Source organism: Panulirus ornatus, chromosome 29, assembly GCF_036320965.1.
Source record: "Panulirus ornatus isolate Po-2019 chromosome 29, ASM3632096v1, whole genome shotgun sequence".
Classification (NCBI taxonomy): Eukaryota; Metazoa; Arthropoda; class Malacostraca; order Decapoda; family Palinuridae; genus Panulirus; species Panulirus ornatus.
Genome location: NC_092252.1, coordinates 23,162,304 through 23,184,453, shown reverse-complemented (window position 1 = coordinate 23,184,453; position 22,150 = coordinate 23,162,304). Strand labels below are relative to the sequence as shown.

General features: G+C 42.5%; 1 protein-coding gene across 4 annotated transcripts in view; it reads right to left on the bottom strand.

Moving 5' to 3' along the window:
• The window catches only part of LOC139758189 (cytoplasmic dynein 1 light intermediate chain 2-like), a 391,163-nt gene that overhangs the window by 107,996 nt on the left and 261,017 nt on the right, over positions 1 to 22,150 (bottom strand). For all 4 annotated transcript variants that reach the window (XR_011714787.1, XR_011714788.1, XM_071679406.1 and 1 more), the window contains exon 5: positions 5,285 to 5,408. Coding sequence is in view for 2 of the 4 variants with exons in the window: in XM_071679406.1 (XP_071535507.1) it covers positions 5,285 to 5,408 (124 nt within the window). In the remaining 2 variants the exon portion in view is untranslated. The remainder of the gene's footprint in view (positions 1 to 5,284; positions 5,409 to 22,150) is intronic.

The following is a 22,150-nucleotide window of genomic DNA, read 5'->3' as shown; positions in this document are numbered from 1 at the left end:
AAGGCCACATCCACTCACATCCATTCTATAGCCGTCATGTGTAATGAACCGAAACCACAGCTCCCCTATCCACATTCAGGCCCCACAGGAGAAAATATGAATGCTGCACAAGAATTATGAAATACTAAATGTGATGTGCAGGAAAAACATGTTAAGATGTAAAAGGAGATAGGCAAGACGGCAAATGAGTCTTCTAAAAACTGATGCGATGGCTTGCAATAACACAGAAGTACTTAAGAATAGTCCGTGTTTATATGAATGCAAAAAAATTAGGAATGAAGGTTGGTACCAAAGAAAGAATTCTTTTGTAAGCAATGGAAGGTAATTAATGGCAATGATTCAAAGCATTAAAAGGATTGCATACAAGGGAGGAGACTGGTAAACTTGTGGGATTCCAACATGGATCTACACAATCTCCACAAGGATGACTGTAGAGAACATGCTGGCTAAAGCAAGGAAGTGTGTATTACGAATGGCAAGGGGGAAAATCTCTTAACAGTCCTTTAAAATAAATGCAATGATTAATTATAAAAACCCAAGGAGTTGTGGAAAGCAACAGAGGATGGTGTTAGGTTTCCATATCGTGGAAAGCAACAGAAGATGGTGTTGGGTTTATATAAAGAAGTATGGCAGGTACATAAGAAAATAGAAGAATATGGTCTTAAGAGGGCAAATGAGAGTTGGGGTGAGAGAGTATCATTAAATTTTAGGGAGAATAAAAAGATGTTCTGGAAGGAGGTAAATAAAGTGCATAAGACAAGGGAGCAAATGGAAAACTTCAGTGAGGGGGGAAAAGGGGAAGGTGATAACAAGTAGTGGTGATGTGAGAAGGAGATGGAGTGAGTATTTTGAAGGTTTGTTGAATGTGTTTGATGATAGAGTGGCCGATATAGGGTGTTTTGGTCGAGGTGGTGAGCAAAGTGAGAGGGTTAGGGAAAATGATTTGGTAAACAGAGAAGAGGTAGTAAAAGCTTTGAGGAAGATGAAAGCCGGCAAGACAGCAGGTTTGGATGGTATTGCAGTGGAATTTATTAAAAAAAGGGGTGACTGTATTGTTGACTGGTTGGTAAGGTTATTCAATGTCTGTATGATTCATGGTGAGGTGCCTGAGGATTGGCAGAATGCGTGCATAGTGCCACTGTATATAGGCAAAGGGGATAAGGGTGAGTGCTCAAATTACAGAGGTATAAGTTTGTTGAGTATTCCTGGTAAATTATATGGGAGGGTATTGATTGAGAGGGTGAAGGCATGTACAGAGCATGAGATTGGGGAAGAGCAGTGTGGTTTCAGAAGTGGTAGAGGATGTGTGGATTAGGTGTTTGCTTTGAAGAATGTATGTGAGAAATACTTAGAAAAGCAATTGGATTTGTATGTAGCATTTATGGATCTGGAGAGGGCATATGATAGAGTGGATAGAGATGCTCTGTGGAAGGTTCTAAGAATATATGGTGTGGGAGCCAAGTTGTTAGAAGCAGTGAAAAGTTTTTATCGAGGATGTAAGGCATGTGTACATGTAGGAAGAGAGGAAAGTGATTGGTTCTCAGTGAATGTAGGTCTGCTGCAGGGGTGTGTGATGTCTCCATGGTTGTTTAATTTGTTTATGGATGGGGTTGTTAGTGAGATGAATGCAAGAGTTTTGGAAAGAGGGGCAAGTATGAAGTCTGTTGGGGATGAGAGAGCTTGGGAAATGAGTCAGTTGTTGTTCGCTGATGATACAGCACTGGTGGCTGATTCATGTGAGAAACTGCAGAAGCTGGTGACTGAGTTTGGTAAAGTGTGTGAAAGAAGAAAGTTAAGAGTAAATGTGAATAAGAGCAAGGTTATTAGGTACAGTAGGGTTGAGGGTCAAGTCAATTGGGAGGTAAATTTGAATGGAGAAAAACTGGAGGAAGTAAAGTGTTTTAGATATCTGGGAGTGGATCTGGCAGCGGATGGATCCATGGAAGCGGAAGTGAATCATAGGGTGAGGGAGGGGGCGTAAATCCTGGGAGCCTTGAAGAATGTGTGGAAGTCGAGAACATTATCTTGGAAAGCAAAAATGGCTATGTTTGAAGGAATGGTGGTTCCAACAATGTTGTATGGTTGTAAGGCATGGGCTATGGATAGAGTTGTGTGCAGGAGGGTGGATGTGCTGGAAATGAGATGTTTGAGGACAATATGTGATGTGAGGTGGTTTGATCGAGTAAGTAATGTAAGGGTAAGAGAGATGTGTGGAAATAAAAAGAGCATGGTTGAGAGAGCAGAAGAGGGTATTTTGAAATGGTTTGGGTACATGGAGAGAATGAGTGAGGAAAGATTGACCAAGAGGATATATGTGTCGGAGGAGGAGGGAACGAGGAGAAGTGGGAGACCAAATTGGAGGTGGAAAGATGGAGTGAAAAAGATTTTGAGTGACTGGGTCCTGAACATTCAGGAGGGTGAAAGGCAGGCAAGGAATAGAGTGAATTGGATCGATGTGGTATACCGGGGTCGATGTACTGTCAATGGAGTGAATCAGGGCATGTGAAGTGTCCGGGGGAAACCATGGAAAGTTCTGTGGGGCCTGGATGTGGAAAGGGAGCTGTGGTTTCGGGCATTATTGCATGACAGCTAGAGACTGAGTGTGAACGAATGGGGCCTTTGTCTTTTCCTAGCGCTGCTTCGCACACATGAGGGGGGAGGGTGTTGTTATTCCATGTGTGGTAAGGTGGCGATGGGAATGAATAAAGGCAGACAGTGTGAATTGTGTGCAAGTGCATATATGTTTGTGTCTGTGTGTGTATATATATGTGTACATTGAGATGTATGGGTATGTATATTTGCGTGTGTGGACGTGTATGTATATACATGTGTATGGGGGTGGGTTGGGCCATTTCTTTCGTGTGTTTCCTTGCACTACCTCGCAAACGCGGGAGACAGCGACAAAGCAAAATAATAATAATGATAATAAAAATGGTCTTAAGAGATAAAAGAAGAATTAAGATAAGTGAACATGCATGTATGGGACTACATGGGAAGGGCAGATAACAAACCATCTGATGGTCAATGATAAAATTATTTGCATTCATTGTCTTAACTGTGGCACAAAGAGGACAGTAAAGAAGCAGGCAATTCCCTATCCACTTAAACAGTCCACAGGAAAAACTGCTGAGAAGTACCACCATGTTGGGTAGAAAAATATACTGGCACAGAATTTCTTTGAGAAAATGTGAACAGAAAGAGCTCCCTACTCTGACTACAATGGGCTTAATCTGAAAAAAAAAAAAAAAAAAAAAAAAAAAAAAAAAAAAAAAAACACTAAAATCACAGAAATACTTGTTTTAGCTTGATGAGAATCAACTTAAAGTCTTTCCACTTCCTAGATTTGGTGGTAATCTATTCCAGTGTTCTATAACTACAGAGCAGATAAAATCTTTTGCACACACTGTTGATACACATCCTTCCGATCGATTTTCACATCATTATTTCTGGGTACTGAATATCTATCTAATGTAAACCTTTTGTATATGTTGTTGACATCATTTAGCATTTTCAAAACTTGCAATTACATTTCCTCAGAGTCTGAGCTTTTTACATCAAACAACTTTAGGTTTCTGAGTCTTCCTCATAAGGAAAGCTTATTTCTGAAAGTCAGAATAATTTCAGCATAATTTTTTCAAAAAAGGGAACTACTTTATTCAGCCATTAACCCTGTTAAATTCTAACGAGAAGATGACTAAATAAGTGACAGGTATTCGTACATGAAAGAATACATACTTAAAATATATGTGAACATGGTACATACATATAAAAAAAATACATATTTCTAATCAGTTTTTAATTACATAATCTTAGGACACCTTTTCCAGAGATCCTAAAGCTTCAAGGCTGTGCTACATCCAGTAGTAGAGGATACGATGACTCCTTTGGAGTGAAAACTTCTTCTGTGAGAATGTAATCCTTTCATCAATGGATGATGATACAACCTTGCTAAAGGTAACTTTTCACCCAAGGAGTAAACTTATGAAGGAAAAATCTGGCAAATTCAATAAATGTACTGAAAAACCAAAAAAATGGCTTAGTGAATAAATAGTGATTTAGATATGTGCATGTATTCTGTATCTCTGATGCCTGTTCTGAACTGGAACACCCTCAATGGGGTGGCCTAGTCAATACTGTTTCCACAACCAGTGAACTCTAGTGCCACTTCTTAGCCTTTAGTGCCTCACCCTTAACAGGCCACTGGCTGAGGGCAAGTCTAAAGCAGTGTTTGCAGAGGCTCCTACCAGATGTTCCTACTGACTGCTTCTACCAAATGCTCCTACCAACTACTTCTACCTATCGTTTCTACCTAATGCTCCTGCTTAAATGTTCCCACCTACTACTATCTACTGCTCCAAACATTTTGCCAAGAGGCAGGGTAAGTGCAGGGTTAACTGCAGGAGTATTGGAGAGATTGTAGGGAGAGATTGCATGTTTGCGGACAAAATGTAAGAACAAAAAATCATCTTCTGTTCATAAATATCTATGAAAATAGTCAAGAGCTTTACACCTGTGCATGCATGAAGGAATATGTTGAATTGTTTGCTATTATTTATCAAGTTATAATCCTGCAGACTACTCTCATTATAATGCAGAAGAAAGCATAATGATATATACATAATGTTAGCCCTTCCCAATTCAGAACATGGTGGCTCATGTAAATCCTCCTTCATTCACAAAACTTATGTGCATTTCAACAAAGTCCCTCAAAAGAACATCCTTCTCACTCTGTACTGTACTTCTGTGTTACCTTTGGTCTTCATCTTTATCATCTCTCACCTCAAAACATACTTTCATTTATTCTCCTGACATAACAGCAAAGCAATATCTCTTTTACTTAATTACCCCTCTCAAATTTAACTATGCATTGAGAGCTGCTAGTATCAATCTACTTCTTTTATTAAACAAAAAATCTTCCTCCTGTGCTATATTTTGAACAGTTTTAAAATCAGTCATGAATCATTCTGTATTTTGGAGGTAAAAGGTTTACAACACATTTCAAATATTTAATGTCCTACAATCTAACCTAAGAGCATGAAATCAATTTGTCATTATATGAGGAAAGTGATCACATCTTTAAAGCTACAAAAGTTTTCCAACATGCATGAATATCATGAGTCTGAAAATCATAGGACCCTGATACAATAGTATGTGGCAAAGTTTAAGAAGCTTCTGCATGACTTCTACAGCAAGACCTAGCTTATTTGGCTGATATGATAATAAAAGTTTGTGAATTTTCATTTACAGTTCCTATATATATATAAGGATGCTTGAAGTAACATACCGTTTGTTTTAATGGCCCCAGGAGAAGGTACATTAGCTCCTGTTTTCTTGCTAAGGAGAGAATTGAAGAAGTTTGCAAGTACACCTTCATTTGGTCCAGTTACTCCAGGCTTTGTTGACTCAATCTGTCAAAGTTTAAATTCATAATTTTTCAAACTAATGTCTATTATTCCAAGATATGTAATATATAGAAACAACACAACAATAAAAAATCTTTCTCTCTACTTTTTGTATCTAAAGAATCGCCATTAAATGTGTATATATAAATGAATTTCCTACAAAAGCATGACATACAACTTATTACAGTAAAACCTCTGTTAACTGTATCCCGGGGATAGGGGACAAAGAATACTTTCCACACATTCCCCGCATATTGTGGAAGGCGACTAAAGGGGACAGGAGCAGGGGGCTAGAAACCCTCTCCTCCTTGTATTTTAACTCTCTAAAACGGAAAACAGGAGTCTCGCGGGAAGTGCTCATCCTCCTTGAAGGCTCAGATTGGGGTGTTTAAATGTGTGTGGATGTAACCAAGATGAGAAAAAAAGGAGAGATAGGTAGTATGTTTGAGGAATGGAACCTGGATGTCTTGGCTCTGAGTGAAGCTAAGCTCAAGGGTTAAGGGGAAGAATGGTTTGGGAATGATTCAAGAGTAAAGTCAGGGGTTGGTGAGAGGCCAAGAGCAAAGGAAGGAGTAGCACTACTCCTGAAAAAGGAGTTGTGGTAGCATGCGACAGAGTGTAAGAAAGTAAATTCTACATTGATATAGGTAAAACTGAAAGTGTATGGAGGGAGATGGGTGATTATTGGTGCATATGCACCTGGGAATGAGAAGAAATATCATGAGATGCAAGTGTTTTGGGATCAGCTCAGTGAGTGTCTTAGCAGTTTTGATGCATGAGACCAGGTTATAGAGATGAATGATTTGAATGCAAACGTGATTAATGTGGCAGTTGAGGGAATAATTGGTGTACATGGGGTGTTCAGTGTTGTAAATGGAAATGGTGAAGAGCTTGTAGATTTGTGTGCTGAAAAAGGACTGGTGATTGGGAATGCCTGGTTTAAAAAGATAAATATACATGAGTATACATATGTAAGCAGGAGAGATGGCCAGAGAGCGTTATTGGATTACGTGTTAACAGGTAGGTGCGTGAAAGAGAGACTTTTGGATGTTAATGTGCTGAAAGGTGCAACTGGAGGAATGTCTGATCATTATCTTGTGGAGGCGAAGGTGAAGATTTGTAGAGGTTTTCAGAAAAGAAGAGAGAATGTTGGGGTGAAGAGAGTGGTGAGAGTAAGCAAGCTTGGGAAGGAGACTTGCGTGAGGAAGTACCAGGAGAGACTGGGTACAGAATGGAAAAAAGTGAGAGCAAAGGACGTAAGGGGAGTGGGGGAAGAATGAGATGTATTTAGGGAAACATTGATGATTGCAAAAAAGATGCTTGTGGCATGAGAAGCACAGGAGGTGGGCAGATAAGAAAGGGTAGTGAGTGGTGGGATGAAGAAGTAAGATTATTAATGGAAGAGAAGAGAGAGGCATTTGGACAGTTTTTGCAGAAAAATAGATATATATATAAAAGAAAGAGGCAGGAGGTCAAGAGAAAGGACCAAAAGGGGAAAAAGAGGGCAAATAAGAGTTGGGATGAGAGAGTATCATTAAATTTTAGGGAGAATAAAAGATGTTTTGGAAGGAGGTAAATAAAGTACGTAAGACACGAGAAAAAATGGGAACATTGGTTAAGGGGGCTATAGGGGAGGTAATAACAAGTATTGATTGAGAGGGTGAAGGCATGTACAGAGCATCAGATTGGGGAAGAGCAGTGTGGTTTCAGAAGTGGTAGGGGATGTGTGGATCAGGTGTTTGCTTTGAAGAATATATGTGAGAAATACTTAGAAAATGTAGCATTTATGGATCTGGAGAAGGCATATGATAGAGTTGATAGAGATGCTCTGTGGAAGGTATTAAGAATATATGGTGCGGGAGGCAAGTTGTTAGAAGCAGTGAAAAGTTTTTATCGAGGATGTAAGGCATGTGTACGTGTAGGAAGAGAGGAAAGTGATTGGTTCTCAGTGAATGTAGGTTTGCGGCAGGGGTGTGTGATGTCTCCATGGTTGTTTAATTTGTTTATGGATGGGGTTGCTAGGGTGGTGAATGCAAGAGTTTTGGAAAGAGGGGCAAGTATGAAGTCTGTTGGGGATGAGAGAGCTTGGGAAGTGAGTCAGTTGTTGTTCCCTGATGATACAGCGCTGGTGGCTGATTCATGTGAGAAACTGCAGAAGCTGGTGACTGAGTTTGGTAAAGTGTGTGAAAGAAGAAAGTTAAGAGTAAATGTGAATAAGAGCAAGGTTATTAGGTACAGTAGGGTTGAGGGTTAAGTCAATTGGGAGGTAAGTTTGAGTGGAAAAAAACTGGAGGAAGTAAAGTGTTTTAGATATCTGGGAGTGGATCAGGCAGCGGATGGAACCATGGAAGCGGAAGTGGATCATAGGGTGGGGGAGGGGGCGAAAATCCTGGGAGCCTTGAAGAATGTGTGGAAGTCGAGAACATTATCTCGGAAAGCAAAAATGGGTATGTTTGAAGGAATAGTGGTTCCAACAATGTTGTATGGTTGCGAGGCGTGGGCTACAGATAGAGTTGTGCGCAGGAGGGTGGATGTGCTGGAAATGAGATGTTTGAGGACAATGTGAGGTGGTTTGATCGAGTAAGTAACGTAAGGGTAAGAGAGATGTGTGGAAATAAAAAGAGCGTGGTTGAGAGAGCAGAAGAGGGTGTTTTGAAATGGTTTGGGCACATGGAGAGAATGAGTGAGCAAAGATTGACCAAGAGGATATATGTGTCGGAGGTGGAGGGAACGAGGAGAAGTGGGAGACCAAATTGGAGGTGGAAAGATGAAGTGAAAAAGATTTTGTGTGATCGGGGCCTGAACATGCAGGAGGGTGAAAGGAGGGCAAGGAATAGAGTGAATTGGATCGATGTGGTATACCGGGGTTGACGTGCTGTCAGGGCATGTGAAGCGTCTGGGGTAAACCATGGAAAGCTGTGTAGGTATGTATATTTGCGCGTGTGGACGTGTATGTATATACATGTGTATGGGGGTGGGTTGGGCCATTTCTTTTGTGTGTTTCCTTGCGCTACCTCGCAAACGCGGGAGACAGCGACAAAGCAAAAAAATGCAATTGAGTGGGAGATGTATAAAAGAAAGAGACAGGAGGTCAAGAGAAAGGTGCAAGAGGTGAAAAAAAGGGCAAATGAGAGTTGGGGTGAGAGAGTATCATTAAATTTTAGGGAGAATAAAAAGATGTTCTGGAAGGAGGTAAATAAAGTGCGTAAGACAAGGGAGCAAATGGGAACTTCAGTGAAGGGCGCAAATGGGGAGGTGATAACAAGTAGTGGTGATGTGAGAAGGAGATGGAGTGAGTATTTTGAAGGTTTGTTGAATGTGTTTGATGATAGAGTGGCAGATATAGGGTGTTTTGGTCGAGGTGGTGTGCAAAGTGAGAGGGTTAGGGAAAATGATTTGGTAAACAGAGAAGAGGTAGTGAAAGCTTTGCGGAAGATGAAAGCCGGCAAGGCAGCAGGTTTGGATGGTATTGCAGTGGAATTTATTAAAAAAGGGGGTGACTGTATTGTTGACTGGTTGGTAAGGTTATTTAATGTATGTGTGACTCATGGTGAGGTGCCTGAGGATTGGCGGAATGCGTGCATAGTGCCATTGTACAAAGGCAAAGGGGATAAGAGTGAGTGCTCAAATTACAGAGGTATAAGTTTGTTGAGTATTCCTGGTAAATTATATGGGAGGGTATTGATTGAGAGGGTGAAGGCATGTACAGAGCATCAGATTGGGGAAGAGCAGTGTGGTTTCAGAAGTGGTAGAGGATGTGTGGATCAGGTGTTTGCTTTGAAGAATGTATGTGAGAAATACTTAGAAAAGCAAATGGATTTGTATGTAGCATTTATGGATCTGGAGAAGGCATATGATAGAGTTGATAGAGATGCTCTGTGGAAGGTATTAAGAATATATGGTGTGGGAGGAAAGTTGTTAGAAGCAGTGAAAAGTTTTTATCGAGGATATAAGGCATGTGTACGTGTAGGAAATGAGGAAAGTGATTGGTTCTCAGTGAATGTAGGTTTGCGGCAGGGGTGTGTGATGTCTCCATGGTTGTTTAATTTGTTTATGGATGGGGTTGTTAGGGAGGTAAATGCAAGAGTTTTGGAAAGAGGGGCAAGTATGAAGTCTGTTGGGGATGAGAGAGCTTGGGAAGTGAGTCAGTTGTTGTTCGCTGATGATACAGCGCTGGTGGCTGATTCATGTGAGAAACTGCAGAAGCTGGTGACGGAGTTTGGTAAAGTGTGTGGAAGAAGAAAGTTAAGAGTAAATGTGAATAAGAGCAAGGTTATTAGGTAGAGTAGGGTTGAGGGTCAAGTCAATTGGGAGGTGAGTTTGAATGGAGAAAAACTGGAGGAAGTGAAGTGTTTTAGATATCTGGGAGTGGACCTGGCAGCGGATGGAACCATGGAGGCGGAGGTGGATCATCGAGTGGGGGAGGGGGCGAAAATTCTGGGAGCCTTGAAGAATGTGTGGAAGTTGAGAACATTATCTCGGAAAGCAAAAATGGGTATGTTTGAAGGAATAGTGGTTCCAACAATGTTGTATGGTTGCGAGGCGTGGGCTATGGATAGAGTTGTGCGCAGGAGGATGGATGTGCTGGAAATGAGATGTTTGAGGACAATGTGTGGTGTGAGGTGGTTTGATCGAGTGAGTAACGTAAGGGTAAGAGAGATGTGTGGAAATAAAAAGAGCGTGGTTGAGAGAGCAGAAGAGGGTGTTTTGAAGTGGTTTGGGCACATGGAGAGGATGAGTGAGGAAAGATTGACCAAGAGGATATATGTGTCGAAGGTGGAGGGAGCAAGGAGAAGAGGGAGACCAAATTGGAGGTGGAAAGATGGAGTGAAAAAGATTTTGTGTGATCGGGGCCTAAACATGCAGGAGGGTGAAAGGAGGGCAAGGAATAGAGTGAATTGGAGCGATGTGGTATACCGGGGTTGACGTGCTGTCACTGGATTGAATCAGGGCATGTGAAGCGTCTGGGGTAAACCATGGAAAGCTGTGTAGGTATGTATATTTGTGTGTGTGGACGTATGTATATACATGTGTATGGGGGTGGGTTGGGCCATTTCTTTCGTCTGTTTCCTTGCGCTACCTCGCAAACGCGGGAGACAGCGACAAAGTATAAAAATATATATATATATTTTTTTTTTTTTTTTTTTATACTTTGTCGCTGTCTCCCGCGTTTGCGAGGTAGCGCAAGGAAACAGACGAAAGAAATGGCCCAACCCCCCCCCCCCCATACACATGTACATACACACGTCCACACACGCAAATATACATACCTACACAGCTTTCCATGGTTTACCCCAGACGTTTCACATGCCTTGCTTCAATCCACTGACAGCACGTCAACCCCGGTATACCACATGACTCCAATTCACTCTATTTCTTGCCCTCCTTTCACCCTCCTGCATGTTCAGGCCCCGATCACACAAAATCTTTTTCACTCCATCTTTCCACCTCCAATTTGGTCTCCCTCTTCTCCTCGTTCCCTCCACCTCCGACACATATATCCTCTTGGTCAATCTCTCCTCACTCATTCTCTCCATGTGCCCAAACCATTTCAAAACACCCTCTTCTGCTCTCTCAACCACGCTCATTTTATTTCCACACATCTCTCTTACCCTTACGTTACTTACTCGATCAAACCACCTCACACCACACATTGTCCTCAAACATCTCATTTCCAGCACATCCATCCTCCTGCGCACATCTCTATCCATAGCCCACGCCTCGCAACCATACAACATTGTTGGAACCACTATTCCCTCAAACATACCCATTTTTGCTTTCCGAGATAATGTTCTCGACTTCCACACATTTTTCAAGGCTCCCAAAATTTTCGCCCCCTCCCCCACCCTATGATCCACTTCCGCTTCCATGGTTCCATCCGCTGACAGATCCACTCCCAGATATCTAAAACACTTCACTTCCTCCAGTTTTTCTCCATTCAAACTCACCTCCCAATTGACTTGACCCTCACCCCTACTGTACCTAATAACCTTGCTCTTATTCACATTTACTCTCAACTTTCTTCTTCCACACACTTTACCAAACTCAGTCACCAGCTTCTGTAGTTTCTCACATGAATCAGCCACCAGCGCTGTATCATCAGCGAACAACAACTGACTCACTTCCCAAGCTCTCTCATCCCCAACAGACTTCATACTTGCCCCTCTTTCCAGGACTCTTGCATTTACCTCTCGTACAACCCCATCCATAAACAAATTAAACAACCATGGAGACATCACACACCCCTGCCGCAAACCTACATTCACTGAGAACCAATCACTTTCCTCTCTTCCTACACGTACACATGCCTTACATCCTCGATAAAAACTTTTCACTGCTTCTAACAACTTGCCTCCCACACCATATATTCTTAATACCTTCCACAGAGCATCTCTATCAACTCTATCATATGCCTTCTCCAGATCCATAAATGCTACATACAAATCCATTTGCTTTTCTAAGTATTTCTCACATACATTCTTCAAAGCAAACACCTGATCCACACATCCTCTACCACTTCTGAAACCGCACTGCTCTTCCCCAATCTGATGCTCTGTACATGCCTTCACCCTCTCAATCAATACCCTCCCATATAATTTACCAGGAATACTCAACAAACTTATACCTCTGTAATTTGAGCACTCACTCTTATCCCCTTTGCCTTTGTACAATGGCACTATGCACGCATTCCGCCAATCCTCAGGCACCTCACCATGAGTCATACATACATTAAATAACCTTACCAACCAGTCAACAATACAGTCACCCCCTTTCTTAATAAATTCCACTGCAATACCATCCAAACCTATATATATATATATTATATATATATATATATATATATATATATATATATATATATATTATCCCTGTGGATAGGGGAGAATGATTACTTCCCGCGTATTCCCTGCGAGTCATATAAGGCGACTAAAAGGGGAGGGAGCAGGGGGCTGGAAATCCTCCCCTCTCATTTTTTTTCAATTTTCCAAAAGAAGGATCAGAGACGAGGCCAGGTGAGGATATTCCCTCAGGGCCCAGTCCTCTGTTCTTAACGCTACTTTGCTAATGCGGAAATGGCGAATAGTATGAAAGAAAAAGATAGATAGATAGATAGATATATATATATATACATATATATATATATATATATATATATATTATTATATATATATATATATATATATATATATATATATTTTTTTTTGCTGTCTCCTGCGTTTGCGAGGTAGCGCAAGGAAAAAAGACGAAAGAAATAGCCCAACCCACCCCCATACACATGTATATACATACGTCCACACACGCAAATATACATACCTACACAGCTTTCCATGGTTTACCCCAAACGCTTCACATGCCCTGATTCAATCCACTGCGACGTCAACCAATGGTATACCACATCCAATCCAATTCACTATTTTCTTGCACACCTTTCACCCGCCTGCCATGTTCAGGCCCCGATTACACAAATTCTTTATCACTCCATCTTTCCACCTCCAATTTGGTCTCCCACTTCTCCTCGTTCCATCCACCTCCGACACATATTTTACTCTTGGTCAATCTTCCTCACTCATTCTCTCCATGTGCCAATCCAGTTCAAAACACCCTCTTCTGCTCTCTCAAACCCACGCTCATTTTTTCCACAATCTCTCTTACCCTTACGTACTTACTCGATTCAAAACCACCTTCACCACACATTGTCCTTTCAAACATCTCATAATCCCAGCAAATCCATCCTCCTGCGCCACAACCCTATCCTTAGCCCACGCCTGAACCATACAACATTGTTGGAACCACTATTCCTTCAAACATACCCACTTTTTGCTTCTGAGATATGTTTTCGACTTCAACACGTTCTTCAAGGCTCCCAGATTCTCGCCCCTCCCCACCCTATGATCCACTTCCGCTCCATATATTATATATATATATATATATATATATATATATTTATATATATATATTATATATATATATATATTATATTATTTTTTTTTTTTTTACTTTGTCGCTGTCTCTCACCGCGTTTGCGAGGTGAGGTAGCCGCTCTTCTTTCCTTGTGCTGCGCGCGTGCTTGTTCTCAGATTTGCCTTGGGCTGCAGGCTGCCGCACCTCTGCCTTGCCCCCACTCCAGTCCGCGCTCGGGGCTCACCCTCGTCCTCTCGCCCTCCCGCTACCACGCCCCGCACTCGTCCGGGGCGCCTCCTCCGCACCCGCTCAACCCCACACCTCCCCCCTCCACCTCCCTCCTCTGCTCCCCCCTCCGCGCTCTACGTTCGCCCGTTACACCCCTCCCGCTCCCCCCCTTTCCCCGCCCCGCCCTTTATCGGCCCGTCCTTTTTCCTATCGCACGACCGGCCATTCCCTTTCCGCCCCCCCTCCTCCCTCCGCTTTGGCCTTCGTCGCCTCCTTCCGTGGCGTCCTGGCAAGGATACAGACGATGAGAAGGATATGGGCGAAGTTTGTATTGTACGGAGGGGTGGGGGATATTTTTTGGGATTTGTTTGGGCCTCAACCCCACCTGTCTCTGGGTATGTGGTGATGAGTCGGTCTCTCACGGACTAATTTTCGACCTACTAAGCCTTGCCTGGGTGGTCCACTGTACGGGCTATGGCCGGGTGGGGGGGATTGCTCCATCGGTCTGCTAGGGGGACTTTCAACGGGTGGTCAATATGCGCGAACTTGGCAGAAGTGGAGGGTGAACAAGAAGGGGATTCAAGAAGGATGGGGGAAGGAACAGTGATATATTTTGAGAGGGGGGGGGAAAGAATGGACGGGACTAATATTGGGGGGAGCCAGAGGAGAAGAGGGGAAAGGACTCGACGTTCTTTGGTGACGCGCGGGGATTAGAGGGTTGGGAAGATCTATGGCGGAGCACCCTGGGGCCCTTGCACTAGGACTTAATCTAGCACGATGCGCGCGCGCAACTGGCCGCGGGTGGAGTGCCTCCTATCTGATCGCCTGACCCTGTACGGTTTCCACCTCGATATTCAAACCACCGCTCACCACACTTTGTCCCTCATACATCTCATTTCCAGCACATCCATCCTCCTGCGCACAACTCTATCCATAGCCCCGCCTCGCAACCATTCATCAGTGTTGGAACCACTATTCCTTCAAACATACCCATTTTGTGCTCTTTCCAGTATAATGTTCACCGGCGTGCCATACTCTAGTCTGCTTGGCCCCCCTGAATTGGCGCCCCCCCTGTCCCAGGTACCCGTGGATGCCACTGCCGTGGCATGGGGTTCCTCCGCTGCCCCCCCACCCCCCCCCCAGATCCACTCCCAGATAGCTCTAAAACCACTTCACTTCCTCCAGTTTTTTTTTTCTCCTTTCTTTACTCACCTCCCTCCCAATTGTCTGTCCCATAACCCATACTGTTACCTATTAACCTTGCTCTTATTCACATTTACTCTTAAACTTGCTTCTTCCACTCACTTTACCAACTCAAGTTCACCTGCTTCTGCAGTTTTTCTCACAGAAATGCAGACCACCCAGCGCTGGTTTCATCAGAGAACAACAACGGGATCTCACTTCCCATAGCTCGAGGGTGCACCTACCCCCAGACTTCCATAACTTGCCTCCCTCTTTCCAAAACTCTTGGGGCATTTGACCTCCTCAATACCAAAACCCCATTCCATAAACAAATTTTTAAACAACCATGGAGGGAAAATCCAAAAACCCCCCCCTTTTTCCGGGAATAAAAAATTTTCCTTTTTACTGGAAACCCAAAAAACTTTTTTCCCCTTTTTTCCCTTCCCTTTTTTTTTAAAAAATTTCCTTTTAAACCTTTGGGTAAAAAATTTTTTACTGGGTTTTTTTAACAAAATTTTTTTTTCCCCCCCATTTTATTCTTAATTTCCCTTCCCCCCAGGGGCAAACCCCTATCAAAATTTATTATTTTCCTTCTCCATCCTTAAAAAAGCTTTTTAAATTTCAAATCCATTTTTTCTTTTCTAAGGGAATTTTTTTTCCCCAATTTTTCATTCTTTTAAAGCAAACAAACCCGGGTCCCCCCCCACAATTTTTCCCCAAAACCCCTTCTGGAAAACCCCCCACTGCTCTTCCCCAAAAACTGGTTGGGGTTTTTGTTTTAAATGCCCTTTACCCTTTCAATCAAACCCTTCCCCTTTTTTAAATTTACCAGGGGAAATTTCTCAAAAAAACTTATTTAAACCCCTTTTTAAATTTTAGCCCCTCACTTTCTTAAACCCCCTTTTCCTTTGTTTCAATGGGGACTATTGGGGACGCATTCCGCCCCAATTTTCCCAGGGGGAACCTTACCATGAGGGCATAATTTTCTTTAAAAAAACCTTTTCCCCAAAACCCGTCAAAAACAAAAAACCGTTTTTCCCCCCTTTTTTAATTAAAAATTTCCCAAATTTCAATACCTTCCCAAAAAACCCGTGCCTTTTCCGGGGGTTTTTAAAATTTTTGCAAAAACTTTCCCCTTTTTCCTTTCTTGTTTTTAACCCCCAAAACATTTTCCCTTAAAAAACCCCCTCACTTTCCCCCACCACCTCGGCCAAAACCCCTTCCCTTTTTTCTTTTTCCAAATCTTTCATCAAAAAAAAATTTCAACAAAAACCCTTTAAAAAACTCAAATCCATCTCCTTTAAAATTTACCACTAAATTGTTTTTTACCTCCCCCTTTTTGGGACCCCTTTATGAAGTTTTTCCCAAAATTTTCTTTCCCCTTTTCTTCCCCACTTTTTTTTTTCCTTTTCCAGATCCCTTCCCTTTTTTTTCCCCCCTAAAAAAATTTAAAAGGGTACTTTTTCTCAAACCCCAAAAAATCTTTATTTGCCCTTTTTTTTTTACCTCTTGCCCCCTTTTCTTGACCCCCTGGGCTTTTTCTTTTATTTTCTTCCCACTCAAATTGCCCTTTTTTTTCCCCGGCCCAAAAATCGTTTTCCAAAAAGCCTCTCTCTTTCTCTTTCCCCCTAAATTTAATCTTCTTCTTCATCCCCCCCACTTTTTTAACCCTTTTTCCCAAAAAAACCCCCCCTCCCCCCTTTTTCTTGCCCCAAAGCAAACTTTTGCGCATCCAAAAAACTGGGGTTTCCCCAAAATTTTTAAATTTTCCCTTTTTTTCCCCATTCCCCTTTCTTCCCCTTTTTTTCTCCCCCCTTTTTCCCCTTTTTGTTAAATCAGGGCTCTCCTTGGTAATTCCTCACACAGGTTTTCCTTCCCCAAATCCTTTTTTCTCCCCACCACCCTCTTTTAAACCCCAAAAAATTCACCCCTTCTTTTTGAAAAAACCCTTTTCAAATCTTTTACCTTTTGGGCCCCCAAAAAGATAAATTTTATTTTAGAAAATTCCCCCCCCCGTTGACCTTTAAGGAAAAAATTTAACATTTCCAAAAATTCTCTTTCGGGGAAGCCCCGTTTAAAAATTAAAAAAACCCGGGAAAACAATAACGGGTTTTTTTGGCAATTTTCCTTTTTACAAAAGTATACCCTTTTGTATTTTCTTTTCTTTTTTTTTAAAAAAAGGTTTTTTTTCCCCCCTTCCCTCAGTCCCTTTTTTAGACCAAAAAATCTACAAGGGTCCTTTTAAATTTTCCCTTTTAAAAAAAAAGTTTTCCCTGGGTGCGGGGGAAAGGGGGACCCAAAAAAAAAGGGGTGGGGGGGGGTGGGGGGGTTTAAAAATTTTCCTTTCCCCCTTTGGTTTTTTTTAATTTTTCCCAAATAAAAAGAAAAGGGGAAAAAAAGGGAAAGGGGGCCCGGGGGGAGGTTTTTTCCCCCAAAAAGGCCCCGTCCCCTTTTTTTTTTAAAAAGGGTATCGGGTAAAGCGGGGGGAAAATTGGCAAATTTGTATTTTAAAAAGAAAAAAAAAAAAATTTTTTTTTTATATTTTATAATATATTTATAATATTAAAATATTATTTATATATATTTTATTTAAGGGAAAAAGGTTAAAAAGCTTGAGGGTTTAATGTGGGAAAAAAATGGACTGATGGGTTGGGGAAAAACCTGGGTTTTAAAAAGCCCAGATATTTTCAAAGTTTTTTTATGTAAGTAGGGAAAAGATGGGCCAAAAAGGCCCTTAAATTGGAAATTTCGTGTTTAAATTGGGGGGAAAAGGGGGGGCGGGGAAAAAGAGGGGCTTTTTGGGTTTTTAATGTTTTCTTTAAAAGGGGGGCAAAAGGGGGGGGGTTGGTTTTTTATTTTTGGTTGGGGGGGTAAGGGGGGAAGATTTGGTATGGGTTTTCAGAAAAGAAGAGTGGGAAAGGGGGGGTGAAAGGGGGGGGTGGTGAGAGTAAGTGAGGGTTGGGGGGGGGGACTTGTGTGGTGGGGAAATAAAAAAGGGGGGAGGGGCTGAGGTTTTCAAAAATGGGAAAAGGGTTTGAGGGGGCAAAGGAAATTTTAAGGGGGGGGGGGGGAGGGAAAGGGGAAAGAAATTTAAAAGGGAATTTCCCGGGGGTGGGGGTTTTCGCAAAAAATGTTTTTGGGGGTGAGAAGAGGGGGGAGGGGGGGGTTGATTAAGGAAAAGGGGGAGGGGGGGTGGTGGGAAAGGAGAATAAGGAAAAATTTTTTAGTTTAAAAGAAGGGGGGAGGAAGGGGCATTTTTGGGGATTTTTTTCAGGGGGGAAAAAAAGGGGAAAATTGGGGAAGGGGGGTTTTTATAAAAGAAAGAGGGGGGGGGGGGGGGGGGGGCGGAAAGGGCAAAAAAGGAAAGGTTTTCAAAAAGGGGGAAAAAAAAAGGGGGAAAAAAAGAGTTGGGGGTTTAGAGGGGTATCAATTTAAATTTTTTGGGGGGGGAAAATTAAAAAAAAAAGTTTTGGAAGGGGGGTTTAAAAAATGCGTTTAAAACAAGGGGAGGGGAAATGGGGGAAATTTTAGTGGGAAAGGGGGCAAATGGGGGGGGGTTGGGTAAAAAAAAAGTTTTGTGGGGGATTTTAGGGGAAAAGGAAAATGGAAATGGTATTTTGGGGAAAGGGGTTTTTGGAAAAGGGTTTGTTTATAGGGGGGTGGGGGATATAGGGTGTTTTTTTGGGCGAGGTGGTTTTGCAAAGGAGAGGGGTTTTGGGGGGAAAAGGTTTTTTTTTAAAAAGGGGAAGAGGGAGGGAAAAAAACTTTTGGGGGAAAAATGGAAAGGGGGGGCCCCAAGGGGGAAAAGGGGTTTTGGGTGGTTAAATTTCAGTGGAAATTTTTTAAAAAAGGGGGTGGGGGGGGGGATTGTTGGGGCTGGGGTTTGGTTAAAAGGGTTTTTTAATGTATTGGTTAAAGGGTTATTTGGTTGGGGGTTTCCTTTGGGGGTTGGGGGGGAAAAGCTTTTCATAGTTACCAAATTTTACAAAGGGAAAAAGGGGTAAGGGGGGGGGAGTGCTTTTTAAAATTTAAAGGTATTTTTTGTTTGGTTTAGTTTTTTTCCTTTGGTTTTAAAAAATATGGGGGGGGGTTAAATTTATTGAGAGGGGGGAAGGGGGGGGTTGGGGGACAGGGGGCATCAGGGGTTGGGGAAGAGCAGTTGGGGTTTTTAGGGGAAATGGTAAGGGGGGGTGTGGGGGAAACAGGTGTTTGCTTTGAAGAATGTATGTGGGGGGGAAAATTTTTTAGAAAAAACAAATGGTTTTGTATTTTGGGATTTTTGGGGGGTTTGGGGGAAGGGGGATATGGGGTTTGAAATTTTTTTAGAGATGCTTTTGGGGGGAAAAGGTTTTTTAAAAAAAAATTTAGGTTTTGGGGGGAAAAATTTTTTTAGGGGAAAAAGTGAAAAAATTTTTTTTTCGGAAGGGGTGTAAGGGTTTTTTGTTTGTGTTTTGGGGGAAAAGAGGAAAAATGATTGGTTCTCAGTTTTAATTTAGGGGTTTTTTGGGGGAGGGGTGTGTTTAAGTCTCCAAAGGTTTTTTTAATTTGGGTTTTTGGATGGGGGGGTTTTTAGGGGGTTTAAAGAAGTTTTGGGGGGAGGGGGGGAAGTATGAGTTGTTGGGGATGAGGGAGTTGGGAAGTGGTCAGTTGTTTTTCCCCTGATGATCGCGCGGGTGGCTGATTCATTGAAAAAATGCAAAAGTGGTGACTGAGTTTGTAAAGGTGTGAAAAAAAAAGTTAAGAAAAAGGAAAAGGAAGGTTTTTTGGGAAGTAGGGTTAGGGTAAGTCATTGGGAGGTAAGTTTGAGTGGAAAAAAACTGGAGGAAGTAAAGTGTTTTAGATATCTGGGTGGATCGGGCAGCGGATGGAACATGGAAGCGGAAGTGGTCATAGGTGGTGGAGGGGGCGAAATCGGGGAGCGGAAAGATGTGGGGAAAGTCGAGAACATTTATCTCAAAAGCAAAAATGGGTATGTTTGAAGGAATAGGGGTCAACCCAATGTTTTGGTTGCGAGGCGTGGGTTACAATAGATTGTGGCAGGGGGTGGATGTGTGGAATGGATGTTTGAGGAAAATGTGAGGGGGTTTTGATCGAGAAAAGTAAGAAAGGGGTAAGAGAGTGTGTGGAATAAAAGAGCGTGGTGAGAGAGAGAGAGGGTTTTTTGGAAAGGTTTGGGACAGGGAGAATGAAATGAGCAAGATTAACCAGAGGAATATGTGTCGGAGGTGGGGAAACGAGGAGAAGGGGAACCAAAATTTGGGGGTGGAAAAAAGGGAAATGAAAAAAAGGGTTTTGTGTGTTTGGGGCCCGAACATGGGAGGGGAAAGGGGGCAAGGAATTTGAGTGAATGGATCGATGTGTTTTTACGGGGTTGACGTGCTGTCAGGGCATGTGAAGCGTCTGGGGTAAAACCATGGAAAGTGTGTAGGTATGTATTTTTGCGGTGTGGACGTTTATGTATATACTTTGGGATGGGGGTGGGGTTGGGCATTTCTTTTTTGTGTTTCCCCTTTCGCACCTCGCAAAAGCGGGAGACAGGACAAAGCAAAAAAAAAGCATTTAGTGGGAGATGAAAAAAGGGAAAAAGGGCAGGAGGTCAAGAGAAGGTGCAAGAGGTGAAAAAGGCAAATGAGAGTTGGGTGAGAGAGTATCTTTAAAAATTTTAGGGAGAATAAAAAGATGTTCTGGAAGGAGGTAAATAAAGTGCGTAAGACAAGGGAGCAAATGGGAACTTCAGTGAAGGGCGCAAATGGGGAGGTGATAACAAGTAGTGGTGATGTGAGAAGGAGATGGAGTGAGTATTTTGAAGGTTTGTTGAATGTGTTTGATGATAGAGTGGCAGATATAGGGTGTTTTGGTCGAGGTGGTGTGCAAAGTGAGAGGGTTAGGGAAAATGATTTGGTAAACAGAGAAGAGGTAGTGAAAGCTTTGCGGAAGATGAAAGCCGGCAAGGCAGCAGGTTTGGATGGTATTGCAGTGGAATTTATTAAAAAAGGGGGTGACTGTATTGTTGACTGGTTGGTAAGGTTATTTAATGTATGTGTGACTCATGGTGAGGTGCCTGAGGATTGGCGGAATGCGTGCATAGTGCCATTGTACAAAGGCAAAGGGGATAAGAGTGAGTGCTCAAATTACAGAGGTATAAGTTTGTTGAGTATTCCTGGTAAATTATATGGGAGGGTATTGATTGAGAGGGTGAAGGCATGTACAGAGCATCAGATTGGGGAAGAGCAGTGTGGTTTCAGAAGTGGTAGAGGATGTGTGGATCAGGTGTTTGCTTTGAAGAATGTATGTGAGAAATACTTAGAAAAGCAAATGGATTTGTATGTAGCATTTATGGATCTGGAGAAGGCATATGATAGAGTTGATAGAGATGCTCTGTGGAAGGTATTAAGAATATATGGTGTGGGAGGAAAGTTGTTAGAAGCAGTGAAAAGTTTTTATCGAGGATATAAGGCATGTGTACGTGTAGGAAATGAGGAAAGTGATTGGTTCTCAGTGAATGTAGGTTTGCGGCAGGGGTGTGTGATGTCTCCATGGTTGTTTAATTTGTTTATGGATGGGGTTGTTAGGGAGGTAAATGCAAGAGTTTTGGAAAGAGGGGCAAGTATGAAGTCTGTTGGGGATGAGAGAGCTTGGGAAGTGAGTCAGTTGTTGTTCGCTGATGATACAGCGCTGGTGGCTGATTCATGTGAGAAACTGCAGAAGCTGGTGACGGAGTTTGGTAAAGTGTGTGGAAGAAGAAAGTTAAGAGTAAATGTGAATAAGAGCAAGGTTATTAGGTAGAGTAGGGTTGAGGGTCAAGTCAATTGGGAGGTGAGTTTGAATGGAGAAAAACTGGAGGAAGTGAAGTGTTTTAGATATCTGGGAGTGGACCTGGCAGCGGATGGAACCATGGAGGCGGAGGTGGATCATCGAGTGGGGGAGGGGGCGAAAATTCTGGGAGCCTTGAAGAATGTGTGGAAGTTGAGAACATTATCTCGGAAAGCAAAAATGGGTATGTTTGAAGGAATAGTGGTTCCAACAATGTTGTATGGTTGCGAGGCGTGGGCTATGGATAGAGTTGTGCGCAGGAGGATGGATGTGCTGGAAATGAGATGTTTGAGGACAATGTGTGGTGTGAGGTGGTTTGATCGAGTGAGTAACGTAAGGGTAAGAGAGATGTGTGGAAATAAAAAGAGCGTGGTTGAGAGAGCAGAAGAGGGTGTTTTGAAGTGGTTTGGGCACATGGAGAGGATGAGTGAGGAAAGATTGACCAAGAGGATATATGTGTCGAAGGTGGAGGGAGCAAGGAGAAGAGGGAGACCAAATTGGAGGTGGAAAGATGGAGTGAAAAAGATTTTGTGTGATCGGGGCCTAAACATGCAGGAGGGTGAAAGGAGGGCAAGGAATAGAGTGAATTGGAGCGATGTGGTATACCGGGGTTGACGTGCTGT